The following is a 21,763-nucleotide window of genomic DNA, read 5'->3' on the forward strand; positions in this document are numbered from 1 at the left end:
CCTGGTGCTGGCCAAGTGCAAGGGTATGGGAAACACTAAGTTAAATTGGCAGAATTATTTTCTCTCCTAGACCTTTGTCCCTTATTATCAATGGGGACATGGAATTTGTCTTTTGTTTCCCTTTTCCCATGCCTTCCTATCCCTCAGAGTCCCACTGTTGATTGGATGAGCTGTGGGGCCAGTGACAGGGTGCGAGGGGAGATTCAGGACTTTGTTCTCTTTAAGGCCCAGCCAATGAACCAGAACCAGTTCTCTGCTTGGGCAATTTTTCTGCTTCTCTACATTGATTGGCTCTGAGCAGCTCCTGAGTCTCTCTGTCAGGTGTAACAGTCTTCTCCTATGTGCCTCATGGTCAGGGAGGTTGGGGAGCTGTGAGGATCCGAGTGAGAGAGTCGCTAGCAGTAGTGTATACTATGGGGTGGCTTAGCATGTGGAGTCATTACAGATGATGGGAGGAGGTAGTAGAGCCCTCTTATTCCAACCTTCCATTGTGCAGCTTTCCATGTTAATCCAACAACCAGCACGCACAGGGCCAGAAGTAGGCAATTCCTCCCGTGGCCACTTGATGGCTCTGCAGCCTCGCATTTCCCCATTCTGATTATCCAAATTTTTGATGGTCTGATCTGGCCCCAGTCCCAATTCAATGTGACAAATGGGGCTCTGCTGTGTAATAGCTAAAACAGTCAATTTTATTGGTAATTCGTTATGGTTAAATCATTAAGTCCAGGGGCAAGCAAGATATGGCCCACTAAGCCTTTCAATGCAGCCTGCAGCCACCCTGCCAGGACCCTCAGGCAGGGATCAGTGGCAGGGCTCAGAGTGGCTGTTCCATCTGCCTCTCTGCACAGGAGGGAGGGGGAACCTTTGCACACTGCCCTGCCCCCAGCCCAATCATTCATCTCCCGTTGGCTGGTTCCCACTGGCTGCCCAATGGGAGCTGAGAGAATGTGCTGGGGGCAGGAGCATTGCATGTAGATTTCCCACCCCATGTGGTGTAGAGAGGCACATGGAGCAGCCGCTCTGACCTCTGATGCTACGGCAGGCTGGAAGCCTGGCATAGGGTCTCATTGGGCTGCTGGCTGGGAGCTGCCTAGGTAAGTGCCTCCCAGCCAGAGCTTGCCTCTGGCACCCCACCCCTTCCTGCACTCCAACTCCCTGTCCCAGGCTACCACCCTACTCTGGCTCCAGGTCACCACCCAATACCTCTCTACTCCTCAATTCCAGGTCACAAGTAAATCCCAGACCCTGTACCTATACTCCTCCCCCAGGCCAGAATCCTCTCCTGCACCCCTATCCCCTGCCCCAAGTCACAACCCCCACCTTCACCCAAACTCCCTCTCACACCCCATACCCTCTTCTGCACACCAGTACCCTATCCTGAAGTCCCTTCTGCACCCAACTTCCGTCCCAGACCCCATACCTCCTTCACAGAAAAGTGTGGCCCTTGACCACTCAATACCTTGGAGTGGCCCCCCATCAAAAATTATTGCCAACCCCTCCCCCCACACCCTTAGAATCCATGACTATGGAGGTCTCAGTAGAGAAGGTTTTGGAACAAATAGATATATCAAACAATAATAAGTCACTAGGATCTGAAAGTATTCATCCAGGAGTTCTGAAGGAAATCTACCATGAAATTGCAGAACTACATGAGTATGTAACCTGTCACTTAAATCAGCCTCAATACCAGATGACTTGGCAGATCGCTAATGTAATGCCAATATTTTTAATAAGTTACAGTGGCAATCTTGGCAATTACAGGCTGGTGAATCTACTGTTGGTACGAGGTAAATTGGTTTAAACTTTAGTAGAGAACAGAATGATCAGACACATAGATGAACACAGTATGTTGGGTGAAGAGTCAATACAGCTTTTCAAAGTGAAGTTATGCCTCACAATGCATTAGACTTCTCTGAGGGTGTCCACAAGCATGTGGATGGGTAATCCAGTGGCTATAGAGTACTTGGACTTTCAGATAGTCTCTGATGACATCCCTCACCAATGGCTCTTAGTAAAGTAAGGAGTCATAGGTTAAGGGGGAAGCTTGTTTTGGATCAGTAAGACAGGAGACAAAGAAGAATATATATAGAGTTTTCACAGTGGAGAGAGGTAAATAGTGAGTTCCCCCACCAGTGTTCCCTCTAATTTTTTCCATCCACGTGTGGAATAAATGTTATGTGCAGATGTACACCACCAGTGAAAACACATGCTGCTGGCTGTGGGTGCTATGCGCATTCTGCTAATCAGCTGGATAGCACTTGAATCTTTCCTGGGTGGACACCCAAGCACTTAGTGTAAAGAAAACACTGTCCCCCACTCCTGGGACAAGCTCTATTCAACATATTTATAAGTGATCTGGAAAAAGGAATAAACAGTGAGATGGCAAAGTATGCAGATAATACTACATTCCTAAATAACCTTAAGTCTCAATTGACTGCAAAGAGTTTCAAGTGGATTTTATAAAACTGGACAACAAAACTCCAGATGACATTAACGTTAATAAATGTAAAGTAATGCATGTTGGAAAACATTATTCCAACTATACTTACAAAATGATGGAGTAGCTATTACCATTCAAGAAGATTTTGGAATCATAGTGGATAGTTCTCTGAAAACATTTGTGCAGCAGCAATAAAAAATGCTAACAAAGTGTAAACAACCACTAGGAAAAAGATGGATAATAAGACAGAAAATATCATAATGCTACTATATACATTCATAGTGTTCCCATACCTTGAATGCAGAAAAATTGAGGAGAGATTAAAAAGAGTGGGACTGTTAAGCTTAGAGAAGGAATGACTCAGAGCACATCTACACTTACTGGAAGAGTGACGCTCCAGAGGTCGATCTTCTGGTGTTTGATTTAATGGGTCTACTATAGACCTCTAAATCAAACACTGAGGGCATCCCCCATCGGTGTCCGGGTACTCCTTCTTTTACAATAAGGAGTAAGGGAAGCCTACAGGAGCAAATGTCGTGTAGACGCCGCCAAGGTTTAGCTTAAGGTAAGCCAATTCCAGCTACTCATACCTTAAGCCCACCTTCCTGGTCTAGTGTATACTAGGTCTTGGAGGGGTATGACTGAGGTCTATAAAATCATGAATGGTGTGGAGAAAGTGAATATTGAATATTTAGCCCTTCATATAACACAAGACCTAGTGGCCATGCAATACCATTATTAGGCACGGATTTAAAACAAACATAAGGAAATATTTCACAGGGTATGTCTACACTGCATTCCTCTTTTGAGAGAGGAATGCAAATGCAGACGAATTAAATTGCAAATGAAGTACGGATTTGAATTTCCCGTGCTTCATTTGCATAATTGCATCCAGGCGCTATTTCGAAATACCCTATTTCGAAAAAAGAAACGCTATGTAGACACGGTTATTTCAAAAGAAAACCTTTCTTTCAAAATAACCCTTACTCCTTATAAAATGAGGTTTAAGGGTTATTTTGAAAGAAGTGTTTTCTTTCGAAATAACCACATCTACACAGCGGTTTTTTTCGAAATAGAGTATTTCGAAATAGCGTCTGGATGCGCTTATACAAATGAAGCATGGGAAATTCAAATCCGCGCTTCATTTGCTATTTCCTTCATCTGCATTTGCATTCCTCTCTCGAAAGAGGAAAGCAGTGTAGACATACCCACAGCGTCCAGTCAATCTGCGGAACTCATTGCCAGGCGATGCAGTGAAGACCAAAACTATAACTGGGTTCACAAAGAATTAGATAAGTTCCTGGAGGATAAACAAAGAGGCAATTCCATGCTTTGGGTGTCCCTGAACTTCTGACTGCCGGAATCTGGGACTGAGTAACCTTCATTCCTTCTGAAGCATCTGGCATTGGCTATGTTTGGACCTAAATGAGCCATTGACCTAAATGAGCCATTGACAATGTCCCCTCTATTTTTTCCATCTCTGTGCAGATTAAATTGTCTTTGTTTTACTCAAGGCAGGTGCAGATGTGCACCACCAATAGAAACACATGCTTCCGGCTGTGCACTATGGATGCTCTGATAATCAGGTGGGTGGCACCCAAATCTCTCCTAGATGGCCATCCAAGCGCTCAGCTTACTGGGAACACTGCCCAGTGGTCTGATCCAGTATGTCTTATGTTTTCCTGTTCTTATGTTCTGTCAGCAAGACTGACAGCAGAAAATGACAACTTCCAAAAACATTCACTCGTACTGCTCACTGTCACCTGCATAACAGCAGTGAATTCCACTGTGAACTGATCCAAGTTTGAATAATAATATTCTCTTGCACTCATGCAGTGTTGATTTCAGGCCTATTCCTGGTAAGTGCTGAGCACCATTCAATTCCTGTTGAATCATATGAGCCCTATTACTCACACACTGTGATTGCTGCAGCTCAGGTTATTGTGTGTGTGTCTGCTCATGCCTGTATATTTCTCCAGTTCTAAATTGTGCATACATATGTAACCCAGTTGTCACTGTGTATTGTGTTATATATTTGATACACAGAGAATGCGGACCGGTAACAGCCACAGCTGTAAAGCCTTGCACTTTAGTTCAGTCTGTAGAAACTTATACTTTCAGCTCTGAAGGTCATTTTGTCAGCCAGAATGGCAGGTGTCACACACACTGGCTCTTGGTACTTTAAATCAATTTTAAACAAGTATGCCCACTTTCTTTGACATGTTTCCTGTTTGCTTTCGCAAGCACTCAAGAGTTCAGACATCTGAAACTCGATTTTGCAAATGCAGACTTTTCATTGATTCTGTCACTAGATGTTTTTTATGTCCTTGAAGATCAAATAAAATTATTTAGGTTCATATGACATTTATGGCTAATACTTAATTTATAAAGTAACAAGGCATTACAATTTGCAATTTGTTTTCAGCAGTTTCATTTGATATGCAGGGGTAGACATAATAAATTATGGTGCCTGTCATTAAGAAGCTATAGTTTTCCATTGATACCATGAATCTCATAGCTATTTTTCATTCTAAGGTTCATCTTCACTGCAACAGTTAACTTGAATTAATATGATGGAGTTACTATGCCCAAGCTAGCATAGCTTGATTGTCAGTGGCAAAACCGTGAAACAGTCCTCAGCTACACAGAGTAATTTGATAGCACTGGAGTACTTGTTTAGCAGAATAATTAGCCTCTGATGAGTTTGGTTCAAATTTGTAGCCTATGGCTGGCTCCCCATTGCATTGCTAGCTTGAGTGGCAACAGCCCTTAGGTTTCACCTCACCTCTCCTGATGAGCAACCTGGCTCTGTTTTAAATATCATTTAACTTGAACTAGAGATTTTATGAGTGCATGAGCATTGGATTGGGGCAAGGCTTGAGTTACACCTTGAGCTCATACTACAGTGAAGACAAGTTTTAAGTGTAAAGAAAGACAAGTATCTCAGATAGGTCTGGCTGCCAACTGACAAATGCTGATTTTTAATGGGGGCCCCTGAATAGCACACTGACTCAGAGATGCATGTTAGGAGTCTTAAATTCTCTCATTGAAATATGTTCCCATGTCGTGAGGTATTTCTAAGCCTTTGTACTGAGTAGGTAGAGATGTTGTCTGCAGGTGTTCCAGGAATCCTTTACTTAACACATTTACATTTTAAAACTGTATAATTTTACACCAGTTCTGTGATAGTAACATATTCCAATATTAGAAAGAATTATCATCCATTTATAATATCTGTACATTTAACAAAATATATCAAAAGGAGTGCATACTCAGAAACCTGTTATCCAATTCAGACATTAAGCTTTACCTGCCACACTATCTTATTGTAAAGTCTTAGAATTTTCTAGCTGAAACAATCATTTCCATAACACTGTGTGTGTGTACAGTAAAACTTTCAGGACATATTGAACTTTTTTGAACATTCCCTGTAAACATATTCCTCTCATTAATGTTATTGGAAGTAACTCACCTATATCGCAAGGTGAAAAACCCTAATATTGTATTACTTATGAAGTCTCCAAAAAGCATCAACACCTCTCTACATTTACTCATTTAACAGACAGCAAAAGCCATCATGTAGCATTTTATAAGCACCAGGAAGTTTTTCCTTCTTGTGCATAGAAAAATATAATGCTAATGCAATCCTCAATTCTTTTAATAATAGAATGAAGATTTTAGAGAGCAGGTATCACACCTGCTTAAATACAGCAGGACCCAAGACACAATTAATACCCCAAAGGGAATTTGAACATTCAGGAAATTAACCAGACAATCAAATAATTATTTCATTTTATATGGTGTTCTTAGTGCAAGCATTGCAGAGAGCAGCTAATCAAAAATATAATAAACCTGTTAGTTCAACTTGAACTGTTAGTTCAACTAAGTAAAACTGTTAGTTCAATTAGTTCAACTAAATAATTGTAAGAACAGCCAAAGAAGCAAGTCGCGATCTTAGCCTTACAGGCAGCCAAACACTTTGCAGATGTAATTCACAAGAAAATACAGAATACACCACCGGACCATGCACAAAATGATGCAGCCCACAACAGAAGTATTATGAAGACTGAGCAGAAAGCTGAGCTGCAGACATAGGAGATGTTTGGTGAAAAACATATCTCTTTGTAAACAATACAATAGTAAAACTTTGACATCAATTTATTGATAAGCCGAAAATCAGCAGAGAGTGTCCAGGATGACATTAGTTATTATTAGGAATCATTGGCTTCCTGACCCTGTAGAAATTGAAGATACATTACAGAACTTAAACAAATACTAGCCAACAATGAATTGCAGTTTACAGTCTGAGAAAGACCAAAGCACAAATGAGAGTCTTCAGATCTTTTTGAATAAGTATGGGTCATAGACTAGACATATTCTCCAGACAATGCCAGATACCCTACAGAATTCCCTAATCCCTCCTCTCATTTGCCTTCTACTTTCTAAGGATTGCTTGATGCTGCTCCCCCGCTGTCAGTGAGCACCACTCCTGCATCATCCAAGGGAATTGCTCAAATGAAGCGAGGCCTTTCTTCTCCGAAAGCGGTTGCTTGTGGCGTGTGCACAGTGCTCCTCACCCTTGATGACTTAGGCAGGAAGAAATCTAGTTCAGGATCTCTGTCTGGATATAGACTGGTAGGAATTTCAGATGACACTATTAACATGCATCATAGAGGGCATCTAAGAACCAGACATAGCATGTCAGGTTTTTATTCTTGAGTATGAATCAGTGGAACGTAGATTAATATGAGAGTACATTCAAAGATTTCAGATACTGATTCGGGCTCATTAAAACCTCTTAAAAATTTAGATCTAAAAAGTTAAAACATATCCAAGCTTAGACTGCAAAGAGGCTCAAAATAGATTGCTGTACCAGCTCATTAGAAACTTCAGGAATAGAGAGAAGGGAAGACATCAGTATAAATATGATAATCTAACTCAGGCCTGCAAACAATATTGTAAAATGGGAGGATATACATATTGAAAAATTTGGAACATAGAGCCCTGAAGAATAGTGATTTAATGTCAGGCCCGCTGACAGGAGGAAAGGGAAGGGAAGGTTGCCCTGGGCCCTTGCAATTGCTGTTAGGCTCTGAGGGCTGGCTGGAGGATAGGGAGGGAGTATAGGGTTCTCCAGGCAGCACTGAGGGCTGGCTGTCCAAGCCCCACCTCTTCCATCCAGGGGTCTGCTGCTTCTGGGAGCATGGTGCTCGTCCCCCACACCTTGCCCAGGGTCCAGCAATTCTGTTGGCCCCAATGTTTAATATAATAGTTTCAAATGAACAGTGTTACACAGAGAACTGACATGGAGAGAGAAGATTTTAAGCTACTTACAGGAGGATATGCATTCCCATGAACTCATCCAGGAATTGAAGATGATTTATTCTGACATGATTTCTTGTGTATCTGGGTTTTCTGACTGCTGACAGATAGTGCATCAGAACTATTTCCTTGTCAGAGATCACTGTAAATCTTCAAAAGAGCATACTGCCCCCCATACATTTAAATAAAATTGATGGAAGCTAGTTTAGAAATAAATCAGACTCCACTCATCTGTTAAGAGGTCCTGCAGTCGAGTTACTAAACCTTGCTCCAAAACCTTTCCTGGAAGAAACAAATGAGAGACTGGTCAATAACTTGAACAGTCTTTCATAAGTAACCCAAGTCTTGTAGGGTGATAACACACCTTAGTGGATCAAGTTCAGACCTGGATATGGTACTTTTGTTTGATTTGCAGCTTCTGTGTAAATTAAGATCTCAGTCATACACTCTTTTTCAATCCAAATGATGTAGACCATTATACCATACTTGAATCCATGTCTTTCAGAAAACACACACAACCCCCCCACACCAAACCAAACAGCAGAATAATCTGTCATAACAGATTATTTCAAAGGATATTTCATACTTAGTGTCATACTTGGTATTCCTAATCTCTGTATTTTAGCCCTTTCTTACTGAGCATAATAAGATGGACTCATCTTTCATGCAACTGACTCAACCACTTTACTAACTATACATAGACCGACTTGTTGAGCACATTGATTTCAATCACGATTGATTTCACAAATCTTTTCATATACTTTACAAATTCCATGTGTGAAGTAAACTGGTCAGTTTGTACTTCTTGGGCATGTCTACATTGCCACCCTAGTTCGAACTAGAGTGGCTAATGTAGGCATTCGAACTTGCAAATGAAGCCCGGGATTTAAATATCCGAGGCTTCATTTGCATGTTCCCGGGCGGGCGCCATTTTTAAATGCTCGTAGTTCAAACCACCTGCCCGCGGCTACACGCGGCACGGACTAGGTAGTTCTAATTAAAGCTCCTAATTCAAACTACCGTTATTCCTCCTGCAAGGAATATTTAAATCCCAGGCTTCTTTTGCAACTTCGAATGCCTACATTAGCCATTCAAACTAGGGTGGCAGTGTAGACATACCCTTCAGACAGATGGAAAACACAGTGAATGGTATTAACCCCATTTTAACATGTTAAACCAAAAAAGATACAGGGCCCTTGGGGCTTATATAGACTACACTAAAGTGTCGAATGAGGATATTCAAATTCCACTCAGCTTTCGAAAGTGAAAGTAGTTTAGATGCAGCTTTTTCGGTATCCTCCCCTTTGTTGAAAAGCTGTTCTTACTCAAAAAATGAGGTTTATGCAGCTTTTCGACAAAGGGAGGTTCACTGAAAAAGCTGCATCTAAACTACTTTCACTTTCGAAAGCTCCACATTAAAAAGTGAGCTTGGAAGAAGATATGCAAATTCCCGCTGGCTTAAAAGAAGATATGCAAAATAGGGGCTTAGTCAAGATAAGCCCCCATTATATGAGGAGTAAGGGAAATCGGAGGAAGAGTGTTCTATTTTGAAATAAGTGCTGTGGAGATGCTCCCCATTTCAAAATAAGCTATTTTGAAGTAAGCTACACAATTGACGTAGCTCAATTTGCATAGCTTATTTCGAGTTAAGCCCTGTAGTGTAGTTGCACCTGAAGAGTGATAACAATGTATAGAAAATAAGGGGTATTTTAAATGAAAAGGTCATAAGCACATGTAAAGCCATGCACACCAGTTCTGGAATCTGGGACGTAGACTAGAGGGAAATCATTTTTCAATAGCTAATAAAGTATGGATGGTACTTGAATATGCCTAACTATTTTATCCTCTATTTCACAGCAGCTGTGGTCTTTGAGATAATCTGATTTTACTTGCTTATTTTGAGTGACAGGACGTGGATTGAAGAAAAAGCATCAAGTAGGGCTTTGGGACAAACCAGGAATAGGCTATTTGTGGCCTCTTTGCAATCTCGTCCTCTGGAATAGAGCACGGCTGAATTCTAATTTCTTGACCTAATTAAATGATAGAGAGGGTCTAACATTCCAGACCTCTGCCTGATGGAGTCAGGCAAGAATTCAGTCCCGGTCACCTGGAGCATCCTGACTGACATCTTGGCTTGCTTGGATCCTTAGAGGGAATGGGATCCAATTTGTATTACATGTTCAGGGGACATGACTTTAAAGGGGAATGTAAATTGCATGGCTTTTTACACTGGGTGGATGTGCTGAATTCAGTCTTAGAGCAGCACCAAAAATATACTGGCCCATCAAAGTACAAAGAGTAGCTTTAAGTTAGATAACTTCAACACCCTCCAAGCCTAACAAATGATTTATGCCACTGAATATCTGCTATTCCCAACTTACTCAAGACAGTGGTGTTAACCCCATTTTGTACCATAATGCTGTGTCTTAAATCTGCATCACACTAATGTAAAATGATTTTTTTCTAATATGAGCTTTATGATAGAAACTAGTAGTTAAGGTAAACTGAACATTAGGGCAAGATTCAATGAAACAACCATAAGGCAGTGCAAATCACAATGGCTAGCATGTGACACAGAGAGGATGTTTTAAACTTAGTCCCCCTTCTGAGTAATGGCAAGGAAGTGGGAAAAGCAGTTTTGGTTTCAGTCTGGGGGCACATAGTGCTAAATTAGCACAAATGCTGACTGCCTGGGCATGCTCATTTGCTGAACAATCAGCATCTTGTTGGCTTACAATGATTACCCTGAGCTTCCCAGCCTCAAATCTCACACAAAGGAGACTCTAAGTCATTTTTTTGAAATGTGGCCCGTATACAGTGGGTCAAATTTTGGAAAATCCCCCTCTTTCAAAAGATCCCATCTTCCTCGTGGAATGAGGCTTCCAAAAGAGTGCATTTACACTTCCACACACACAAAAAAAGCTGTGTAGCCATACCCTCTGCAGTGTAGACGTACCCAAAGAGACAATCTGGAGCAGAGAGGTAGGTCAGTGAATTGTCAGTATAGAGATGGTAGTTGAATTTGAGTTTGTGGAGGAGAGAATTTAAAGATGATGTATAAAGGGGAAAGAGAAGAGGACCAAGCCCTGTGAGTCCCCCACAGAAAGTTTGAGGATGAGGAGTCTAATTTTTTCCTTTCTGTATATTTTCAGAAGCAGGGGATGACTTGTTGCTTACTGTTTAGTTAGGATTCGTAGGGATAGATTTAATTTAGCAAGAATATCGATGTGTTGTGATACAATGACAATCTTCTCCCAAAACCAAACCAAACAAATTTTAAAACCCCCTAAAACAAAAGCCGCTTTGCTGCTTAATAGTTTTCCTATATTTAATTTTTCCATGCAGTCTGTAAAATCTGTCACTTGTTTAAAATCTCTTCTGTTTTGTTACATAAAATATTTATAATAGAAAAATTACCTAGTGTAGAATGTTTTAAAAAGACACACAAGGTCTTGGTGATAAATCTCTTTTTAGCCATATTGAAAGGAAACTGAATTAGGCATTTTGTTAATTGAAACAAAAATTAATACATGTGACTTCACTACATCTGTCTGCGTAATACTGAGAATTGTCGAAGGCCCTGATTCTGCAAAGATTTATGCATGTGCTTAACTGCAACCATGTATAGGGCATGCTTTTACTCTGCAGAAATGGAGGATTTGTAATAAGATTTTTAAAAACATACTGAGAAAAAAAAATAAAAATAAAACTTATCAAAGTTTTGCTTCTCTATTTAAAGGAGACAAAAATTGCCTGTAACAGGAATGTCAAGGACAGGATTTAAAACCTTTAGCAGGACTTTGAGTGGAAGTTATAGCTACTTAAATTCTATGTCATGATTTCTTTCTCTTTCTGTTTCTCTTTCTCTTTCTCAGACACAAACACGCACAATTTTAAAGAAGGGTGAAATGGTTTGTTTAATGTCTGTTTCACAATAAAGTGTTCCTGGAATAGTGCCAGAAAAGACATGTGAAAAATGTCTTGGTAATCACATCTGAATTTTTTTTTATTTTAAAATATGAAATTTTGGATTTCAATGGATAAGTGTCTAAATTCCATCTTTGAGATGGATGTGGTGAGATTCTCCAAAAATAGAGAATGAAAACTAAGTTTGCATAAAGATCGTATGCATATAAATAGACTATGCATGTCCAGTTAGTTTAACCATAGTTTTATAACAACAACTACAACTAAACTTTTTACCATGTATGTATAAACTTTAGCTTTACATAATTTTGATTCAATATCCCTTTCTGGAATGTTTTCAGTTTGAAGCTAAATTGGCTTAAATATTATATACACATAAAACTTTTGATTTACACAAATATATTCCCACTATATTTTTTAACAAACTGATTAAGAAAATCTTACTGCATCCAATTATATATTTATGATAAGGAGTTTACTGAAATTATTTCTACAGAAAAATAATGCACTATTTACATTATTGCAAGGTATCTGTTTTACTTTTTTGTGTATGCTTTTAAAAAAGAAAATCCATCTAGGTATAAGTAAGAAATACCCTGATATTAAAAATAAAAAATACCCCAACTATCTTGTAACATTGTATAAATATTATTTTATTTTATAGTTAAGAGAAACTTTTTTTCAAAGTTGAATTCTATGCAAAGTATTAAACAAAGAACAAATGTCTTGTTTTGTTACCTTTGTAAGTTTGGCAAAATCATTTTCATTTGCAAAGTTATGCAATAGTAATTCTTTTCTTTCAGTGCGTGTGCTGGGAATATGAAGTGAATGTAGCCAGTGCTTTACTTCGCTTCCTATTGGTCTCCTCCAATAAATGTTAAGGAAAATGCATAGAATATTGTGTCTCTGCATTATAAAGCTCTCTTTTCTTTTTCTCTAATTCTTCCTTATTACATACTATAGGAAACTACTTCTATAAGATCATCTTATTTCTTGCAGATGAATGATGCTATGGGATTTGAATTGCCATGGGTGTATTTTGTCAGTCTCGTCATCTTTGGGTCATTTTTCGTACTAAATCTTGTTCTTGGTGTATTGAGCGGGTAAGCATACACCTTTTTCATCATGAAAGCAGAGTCCTGAATTCAGTTGCTATGAACACACAGGTTGTATTATCCAGGTGAGGTTATGTAAAGTGTTGATATGGTTTAAAAGAACTTCCTCTCTACCATCCTCTCTACCTGTAAAAAGCGAAAACATTTTATCATAACCAAGACATAGTCCATAAAAGTAATGTACAAATATGAAAAACAGAGTTAGTTAAAAAAATTAAAAATGTTACAAGCATACAGGCTTCATGTCTGTACACTTAACTTGAGGCTAAATTATTAAAAAAACCCTATAAATACTTTTAATTTAAATGTGATGTTTTAAAACATGCCATCTGCTACAGGACATAAGATCTGCAAACTTATTTGGGTAAGTAAAGTTAAATATTAGTCCATTTATCTTAAACATTAACTAAACCAACTACCTTACAGATTTAATGGATATTGTCAGCATTCAAAAGAGGATCCATTTTTTCTTTTCCTAATAATATACAGTGGAAAAAAACAGAGGCTTAAGTGTAACTACATGCTGGAGATGACAGATATTAAAAAGTAGAGTTTATTTTGGAACAATGAACACCTATGTGATCTGGCAGCTGCTAAAAGGACTCTGCTGTTTATTGAATGGCTGAATCATAACTTATTTCCTTACATTTTACAGGTAAATGATGCAATAGGATGTGAATGGCCATGGATCTATTTTGTTAGTCTTATCATCCTTGGCTCATTTTTCGTACTTAACCTGGTTCTTGGTGTACTTAGTGGGTAAGCAGTTGAGTTAACATTGTATATTCTGCTGCAAATTGTAAGGTGGCCTATGCATTATTTCAAGCTTCTCCGTGATGGCTTTTTGCATGTGTCTCAAATCTTATGTCATCCTACCAATGTTTGCTCTTGAATTGTGTGTGATCCTTGTGCCTGTATCTTTCTGTGACATCATGTGTGTTTATAGTGCTTGCCAAAAACTGTTCATTAAATGAGGCACTAATTACCTCATTGTAAAATTACTTCCAGTAGTCAGATACATTATTTTGCACACAATGAGAGATGGATGACACCTGTACAAATATTTTTCTGCTAGGTAAGAACTATTGTCCCCTTCTGAAAGCCGTACTTGCGTTTTTGTTCAAATGTATATAAAGTAAACAGAACCCTCTTTATAATTACCATTATCACAAATATTTTAACAGGTGCACCTGGGTACTTTAATATATAGAGAGAATATGTATGGATTATTAAGTGCCCTAGTCTGCAAAGTATTCTATTCTGTCTCCTGTATTGTAGTGCTGAGTACTGTTAGCCCCCATTGACTTAAATAAGTGTTGATGGCAACCAGCACCTTGCAGGATTGACCTTATACATTTATCTATAATCAGCTGTCCATGCAACATACTATTCAGTGAAAAATTTATGTACATAGAACCAAATACATGTTAGCCGAATACTGATGAACTGACTGGGTGTCTTTATTTGTGGAGTATAGTTATAAAACTTGGTGTATGATAAAGATCTTTTATATTTATTTGAGGATAAAGAAAAGTTTCTACAGGTATTTGAATCTAAACTGAAACATTAGCTACTGATGTGAATTATATTATCTATAGTTAACTATGAGTTAACTGAAGTTTGGAACAATGGCTTCTTGGGAACTGTGGGCCGGATTGTAGTATCCCGGATGTCAATGGAAAAAAATCCCTTTCATTTCAATGTGAGCAAGACCAAGTCGTATGACAAAAACCTACAGTAGTTTGTGGTGTCACCAGCCCTTAGTTGTGTGCATAGCCTTCTTCACTGTTTCTCCATTGTGTGCTTTAGATAGTTGAAAAATATAATATTTTACAGAGAAATATGTTTTTTAAGAGAATCAAGCACAAAATGTCCCATTGCCTTTCTAAATATCTATTCTGTGAGATCCTGTTTGTCGAAGAGTTGGTTGAAAAATATAATTTAAAAAATTATACAATATTTACAGCACAGGGAGAGACTTTGTCTCTGACTGGACATGCTTTGCCAAAGTTAGCCCCTGGCAGGCCACCAGACATTTTGTTTGCCTGAGCTTCTACAGGAACAGCTGCCTGCAGCTCCTAGTAGATCCGCTTCACCATTCATGGCCTAGGGAAGCTGCAGGAAGGCCAGGCCACTGCTTCCCACAGCTCTGATTGGCTGGGAATGGTGAACCACATCCACTGAGAGGAGTGAGTGGCCATGCCTGTGGAAGCTCAGGTAAACACAGTGTCTGGCAGCCCACCAGAGGCTAACCCTAGGAAACTGTGTGCAGCCCATGGGTAGGGCTGATTGATAGGGTAGGATTTCATTATGCAGAGACTTTAAGGAAAATAGGGAAAGTGATGAGTTACCTCAATCTCACAAGCCTTCTGTGAGGAAGAAGGGGAAGAAAGGAAAAGACAAAGTGAATAAAGTCAGGTTGACTCACATACATTTTTAGCTAGTATATTGTGATCAGTCCAACTGATTTCATTATATTCAGTGCAGGCTCACTGATGGCGGGACTGGGGAGGCAAAGGGAGCAACTGTCCTGGGCACCAGCCATGCAAAGGGTCCTTGGGTTTGCAACTGCTTCTGCTGTGGCAACAGTAGCAGCCAGAGCTCTGGGCCCTTTAAATCACCACGGGAGCCCCGTGCAGCACGTTTCAGCCGATACCAAGTGTGGGGGACACAGTCTGGGCAGCACTAAGCGCCAGTTACCCCAGCCCCACCTTTTCCACCCGAGGCCCTAGCCCTTCTGGGAGTGCAGAGCAGGTCACCAGATTCAGTGACAAATGTGTAAGTTTTTGCAAGATCCAGGGGTTAGTTTTTATGTCACAACCTCACTGGAAAAGAGGAATAAGAAGAAGGTAGAATAAGAGAAGGAAGTTTGTTCATGATTTATCTCTGATTCTTCGATGCCAACATCTAACATTCCTTGTGATTCTGGAGCTCTGACTGAAGTCAATGCTGGACCATGCTTTCAGTGATTCTGTCCCACAAGCGTTGAAAGGGTCATTAGTAGCAATTATTTTCCTCCTCTCCTTTGAAGCTTTGCTCTGAGATCAGTTAATTAAATATACCACCTTTCTGCTTCCAGACTCAGATGCACTGTTATTGATTTAGTTCACATTTTTTTAAATATATAAGGAATAGTAATGTAAGATTTGATATCATGATCCTCACAAAGGCTAGGAAATTCAAAAAGATACGTAGCCAATTTTAAAGTTGAGATCGTAAAGTTTTCAAATGTTTTATAAAGCTTGATGACATCTTAAATGCAGTGGGGTCAGTTAAATGTTTTCTTTTGCATTTTTACTATTAGGTAAAGTTTTACTGGATGGGCCAGATATTCCCTTTATACAGGCAGTCCCCGAGTTACGCGGATCCGACTTATGTAAACGCTGTTACGAATGGGGCTTTTCTTGCCCCAGAGGACTGGAGCGGCGGGATGCCCAGATGCGCTGTGGTCCCGCCGCCCCTGGCCTCCGGGGTGAGAAAAGCTGCTCCACGTCTCCCTGGTCTTCTGGGGGGGAGCCCCCCTAGCAGACCAGGGAGACGCAGAGCAAAGCCACGGAGCACGCCCGCAGCGGGACAGCTCGGGCGCGCCTGGGCTGTCCTGCTGCGGGCGTGCTCCAAGGCTTTGCTCCCCGTCTCCCTGCAAACCAGGGAGACCGGGAGCAAAGCCGCGGAGCACGCCCACAGCAGGACAGCCCGGGCGCGCCCGGGCTGTCCCGCTGCAGGCGTGCTCCACGGCTTTGCTTCCCGTCTCCCTGGTCAGCAGACCAGGGAGACGGAGCAAAGCCGTGGAGGACGCGGGCGGTCCTGCCACCCGTGTCTCCCTGGTCTGCTGAGGTGGGGTGCAACTAGTGCCCCCCCCAGCAGACCAGGCTTTTCTTGCCTACGCCTGGGATAGAGCAGCTGGGGCGCTGCCAGGTTGGTCCCGCAGCGCTGCTCCTCGGCGCTACTGTACCAACCCGGCAGCACCCCAGCTGCTCTGGCCCGGGCTTCCTGGAATCACCCGCTGATCAGTTTCAGCAGCAGCTGACTTGGGGACGCCTGGGTTTCTTAAGTTGAATCCGTATGTAAGTCAGAACTGGCGTCCAGATTCAGCCGCTGTTGAAACTGATCAGTTTCAGCAGCGGCTGACGCCAGTTCCGACTTACATACAGATTCAACTTAAGAACAAACCTACAGTCCCTATCTTGTACGTAACCCGGGGACTGCCTGTACTTAGAATGGGGACTAGCATTGGTGAAAAGGTAAAATAAAATGTTTTATCTGCTCCTGTATTGTATTCACCAGCCCAAACATTTGGGATAGAGATTCTAGAAGGCTAAATCCAATTCCTTGCTGCTAGCCCCATTACCCAAGTTTGATGAAGCAGAGTTTTGCGGAATGTAGGTTTGCTCTGCAGTTGTTGCAGCACCAGACACACTGCACATGTCTAGACTACATTTTAATTTTGAAAGAAGATATGCAAATTTGGCTCAAATTTGCATATCTCCTTCCGTTTGCTTTTTCAAAAGAGTTTTTTTTTTCGAAAAAGCAAGCAGTCTAGTCATGGTTCTTTTGAAAAAAAAACCACCCTTTTTCGAAAGAACCCATCTTCCTCAAAAAATGAGGTTTACAGTGTTGTTTCAAAAAAGGTTTTTTTTTAAAAGAACCGCTTCTAGACTGCTTGCTTTTTCAAAATAACGTCTTTCGAAAAAGCCATCGAAAGAAGATATGGAAATTTGTGCCAAATTTGCATATCTTCTTTTAGAAAGAAAAACGTAGGCTAGATGTGCTCACAGGTATCTCCTGTTTCTTGTGCCAGATCTGAGGAGGGTCAGTGGTCAGAGGGTCTGTGGAATGGATCCATTAGTCCAGAGATCTAATTTTTCCGCCTTCCCTCAAGCTGCAGTCATCCACCTTCAGTTGCAACTGCGCTGGGATATCCCTAGCACATGAGTAAAGTCCTCTCAAATTTAGTTCCCTCCACTATGCTGCATAAGTGCAGTGGCTCAGCAGCAATTTGGCCTGTTGTGACCCTCAAGGAAGAAGCAGGGCTTGCCCCAAAGTAAGCAATCTAATACCTTTCTTTCTAGACTGTATGTGGCTTTCATGTTTAATAAGAATGATGTATATAGATTGTAATATAAATTGCATTATACTTAAAATATAATCTACAATGTTCTCTTTAGGCCTGTCGGGATTTACATATAAAAATTCAATGTGAACAAAGTCCTCAGGACATGGTATTATTTACTGGTTGAAAAATAGTGTTTTTCATAATGAATCAGGCTTAAAATATGTAGCTCAAGTGTTCCTTATTCTTATCAGAGAAGTTCTCAATGTGCCTTTCAAATTTTTTTACCTTCTCCAAAATGCCAAATGAAACATAATATATGATATACCTAACATTTTTTCTAAAACTGACTAAACTCTCATAGTACAAATAGAACACCAACTGACTTAAAAACATGGCTCTGCACACAGATATTTAGATTTTAAAAGCTGAAATCTGATTTATGTTTTAACATGTCTTTTAAACTTGTGATGACGTTTCCTGTAGTGACAAGTTATTCTGTGTACATTTAAATCTGTCTGCTGTTTTGATATGTCTTTGCTGTTTTAAAATACTCATTCATTATCTTTGAACTCCTATCTTATTCTGTGGCCACCTACGCCATCATATTCTGTACTGCCTCTTTCTTGTGCACGGCATGTTTGATATGTTGTTTAGATATTGTTCGTGTGGATGACACTGATGATTTGGGAGATCTTTTGTTTTACATCTAGCCCTTTCTGAAGGTGAGTATGTCCTGGCCATCAATGTAAATTGTATCTCTTTAAGTAATCATACATTAAAATGAAATTAATAATTTTATTTTTAATGGCTGATACTTAAAATGACAGAACTAACACAGTCTATACCCAGTAAACATTTTAATTGTAAGACACAAGCTGAAAAAGGGAGAATTTGTTCTAAATATTCCTTCTAATATAAAACACCATTAGGGATTTACAAGCAAAAAGTAGATCAGTATAACCATTTGCCAGTAATTCACCATATCAAAAATCTTGTATTTGTTCTCTCTTTATTAACCACTGCTCCTGATTGGGTCTGCCTCAAAGTGAAATCTCAAGGGCAAAATTATTTTAGTTGCATGATGTTACCAAAAACAAAGGCTGCTGGTTTGTCCTTATCTCTGTGCAGGTGCATAAGGGGTTGGCAACGAAGTGTTTCTCAAATTGCATCTCTGCGTGAACTAGGTATGATCTACATGGGGAGAATGTGAGGTGTGTGAGAGCTGCTACTCCAGGATACAGTTCCCTTGCAGGACTGTACATGAGTCCTTACAGGGAAGAGTTATTGCTGACTCGGTCAAAATTCTTCCACTGGTTTTTACTGCAGTGTGGCCATTCTGCATTCTCTCCACCACTGGATACAGATAAAGGCCACAATCTGCCTCTAAATATACTTATTGTCTGAGTAAGAACATAGGGACCTTCCAAAACATGTTTTATCTTCTAGACAAGATACTTGATTGTCCTTCAGATACAGATAATACAATGAAGAGTCATAAAAGTAAAAATCAGATGTTAACTGAAGAGTAAATAACTGGTAGTACAGATGAGACTAAGGGTACATCTAGACTACAGGCTTTTGTCGACAGAAGTTTTTTCGACAGATACTGTCGACAAAGCTTCTGTCGACAAAGAGCGTCTAGACTACAGCCAGTTCTGTCGACAAAGCAAGCTGCTTTGTCGACAAAACCCTGTAGTCTAGACACAACCCTAGATGCAATAACACCTTCTGTCAACAGAACTCTGTCGACAAAAGGCGTTATGCCTCGTAAAATGAGGTTTACCAGCGTCGACAAAACTGCTGAGTTCTGTTGACGTTATGTTGACAGAACTCAGCGGTAGTGTAGACCCAGGTATAGTTTTGTCGACAAAAGTCTACTTTTGTCGACAAAACTCTGTAGTCTAGACAAACCCTAAGACAAAGCTTGATCCTGCAGTCAGTTGGAGATTTGCTTAAGTAAAGACTGCTGGATTGCACTCATAGCCCTGCAGCTTTTGTGTATTTTACTTGAAGAAGTGTAGCTCACTTCTTAATGATTAGTATATATGCATGTATTAAATGTTTATATAACATCTCTGTTAAGCATCTGAAGGTGCAACCACCATTAAGAAGGCAATCAGATCATTAATGGGTCATATACTATACAACTCAAATACATTGTTCAGGATTAAGCTAATTAGTTTTTCAAATAAGAGAATGTAGACCTCACCACTGAATCAGGGTAAGAATAAATGGTGCCACAGAGCTTTAATATTTTGGAACATAGATAATGTCATGCTCACTCAATATTGGAGACTTCATAGCACATGTCAGAAGTAAGTGAAGCTGAGCAGATACAGTACTGCGAACAAAGAGTATTTGCTCACGATTTGAAATGACTGTATGTCTGCCATGCCTATTCCCCTTTAGTATTCACTTTCTACAAATATTTGGATATTCAAGGTTAATGCCACAAATATTTTCAGAAAGAATTTCAAAATTGCATATTCATATAAACACTGAGATGGGACTTTAATTTATCCATACAAGTATTCATACAGATGTAGCACACTTAAGTCTTTCATGACAGCAGAGCAATATCATGAGATTTGTCTGACCAACCACAATTAACCAGCATAGACTGATTGGTGTGTCTCAGATTCTCCAATGGAACTGTTCTTTATGTAGCCACATATCTAATAAAAATGGCACACACACACAAAAAAACAAAAAACAAAACTCCAACCCCTCCAGAATAATTGCAATAACAAAGTCAAGCAAATTGCATTCTGCCACCAGATATTCCTGTGGGTGGAAAAGTAGGCTAGGTTCATCAGATAAATTATTCATAGTGAATCATTCACTCAGTTCTAGAATTTAGGAGTAAAAATCAGGATACGTAGGTTTCCAATATTTATTTTGCTGTATCTTTTGTGGTCCAAGTTCAGGTGATTTGTAAAGCAGTGTAAATTAGACTTATTTTCAGCCATGAAAGAGAGTCTTATATTCAACTTAACAGGGTTCACCTGGAATCCATACCTGAAAATAAATAACAAGCGAGTTCTAACTCTGCTGTTGGTTGCAGACTGCTTTTCCATTGGAATTACTGTCTGTTAGTGAGAACAGGGAAAGTGAAGTGTATGCTGGTGCTCATTTAATTGTCAGCAAAGCTGACATTTTTATCCATGATAATGCATATGAAGAGCAGCTGATAGCTAGCAACAGAGTTGCAAGACATCTCATGAGTAATATTACTTTTTTGTGACCCATACACTTGACACTAAAAGGAGTTTTCTGTTCATCTCCAAAATGCTTAACTATGGGTCCTGCATAATAATGTACTGCTGGCACAAACATGCTGCCAGTCCACAAGATAACATCTTTTTTTTTTCAATTTTATTTTAACTGTTTCTTTCCTTAGACTGATCCAAAACATGCACATTCACTCATCTCCTTCAGAACAAAACACTCTTTAGCAATCTGACAGACAGGCAGAGAAACAGCTGAGAAGAGGCACTATGGGCCACATTTTTCAATTTATGTTCTTGCAGTATTTGTCCACACAGAGACAGATGCTTACCTGAAACCATGGAGGGCTTGGCTGCTACCAAGTTGGCCTTTGGCCACCTTTGGATTCCCCTTATCATAGGCCATAGAGCCAGTGGTGCTACTCACACAATGGGCTGACCATTTTTGGTTGGGCTAACCCAGAGTGGTGCTGAGACTCCCATGAGTCTGGTTGGAGAGCCAGTCACTCTTATTTGGAGGCGGTGGGGGGCAGACTGTTGTAGGGGAGCGGAGGAATGCCTGTGGAGGGAAGAAAAGATCAGGTTGGGGAGAGGGGACAAAAATATTAAAGGGTGCTCCACAGACCTGCCTTGGATCCCTGTGGAAGACCTTACAGCAACCTATGGCTCCAGAATTTGA

General features: G+C 40.1%; 1 protein-coding gene across 1 annotated transcript in view; it reads left to right on the forward strand.

Annotated features, from left to right (window-relative positions):
- CACNA1D (calcium voltage-gated channel subunit alpha1 D) overlaps nucleotides 1–21,763 on the forward strand; it is a 363,735-nt gene that overhangs the window by 148,901 nt on the left and 193,071 nt on the right. The window contains exon 8 of the mRNA XM_089781190.1: nucleotides 13,460–13,563. Within this exon, the coding sequence (XP_089637316.1) occupies nucleotides 13,460–13,563 (104 nt within the window). The remainder of the gene's footprint in view (nucleotides 1–13,459; nucleotides 13,564–21,763) is intronic.

Source organism: Pelodiscus sinensis, chromosome 11, assembly GCF_052426305.1.
Source record: "Pelodiscus sinensis isolate ZL-2025 chromosome 11, ASM5242630v1, whole genome shotgun sequence".
Lineage (NCBI taxonomy): Eukaryota > Metazoa > Chordata > Testudines > Trionychidae > Pelodiscus > Pelodiscus sinensis.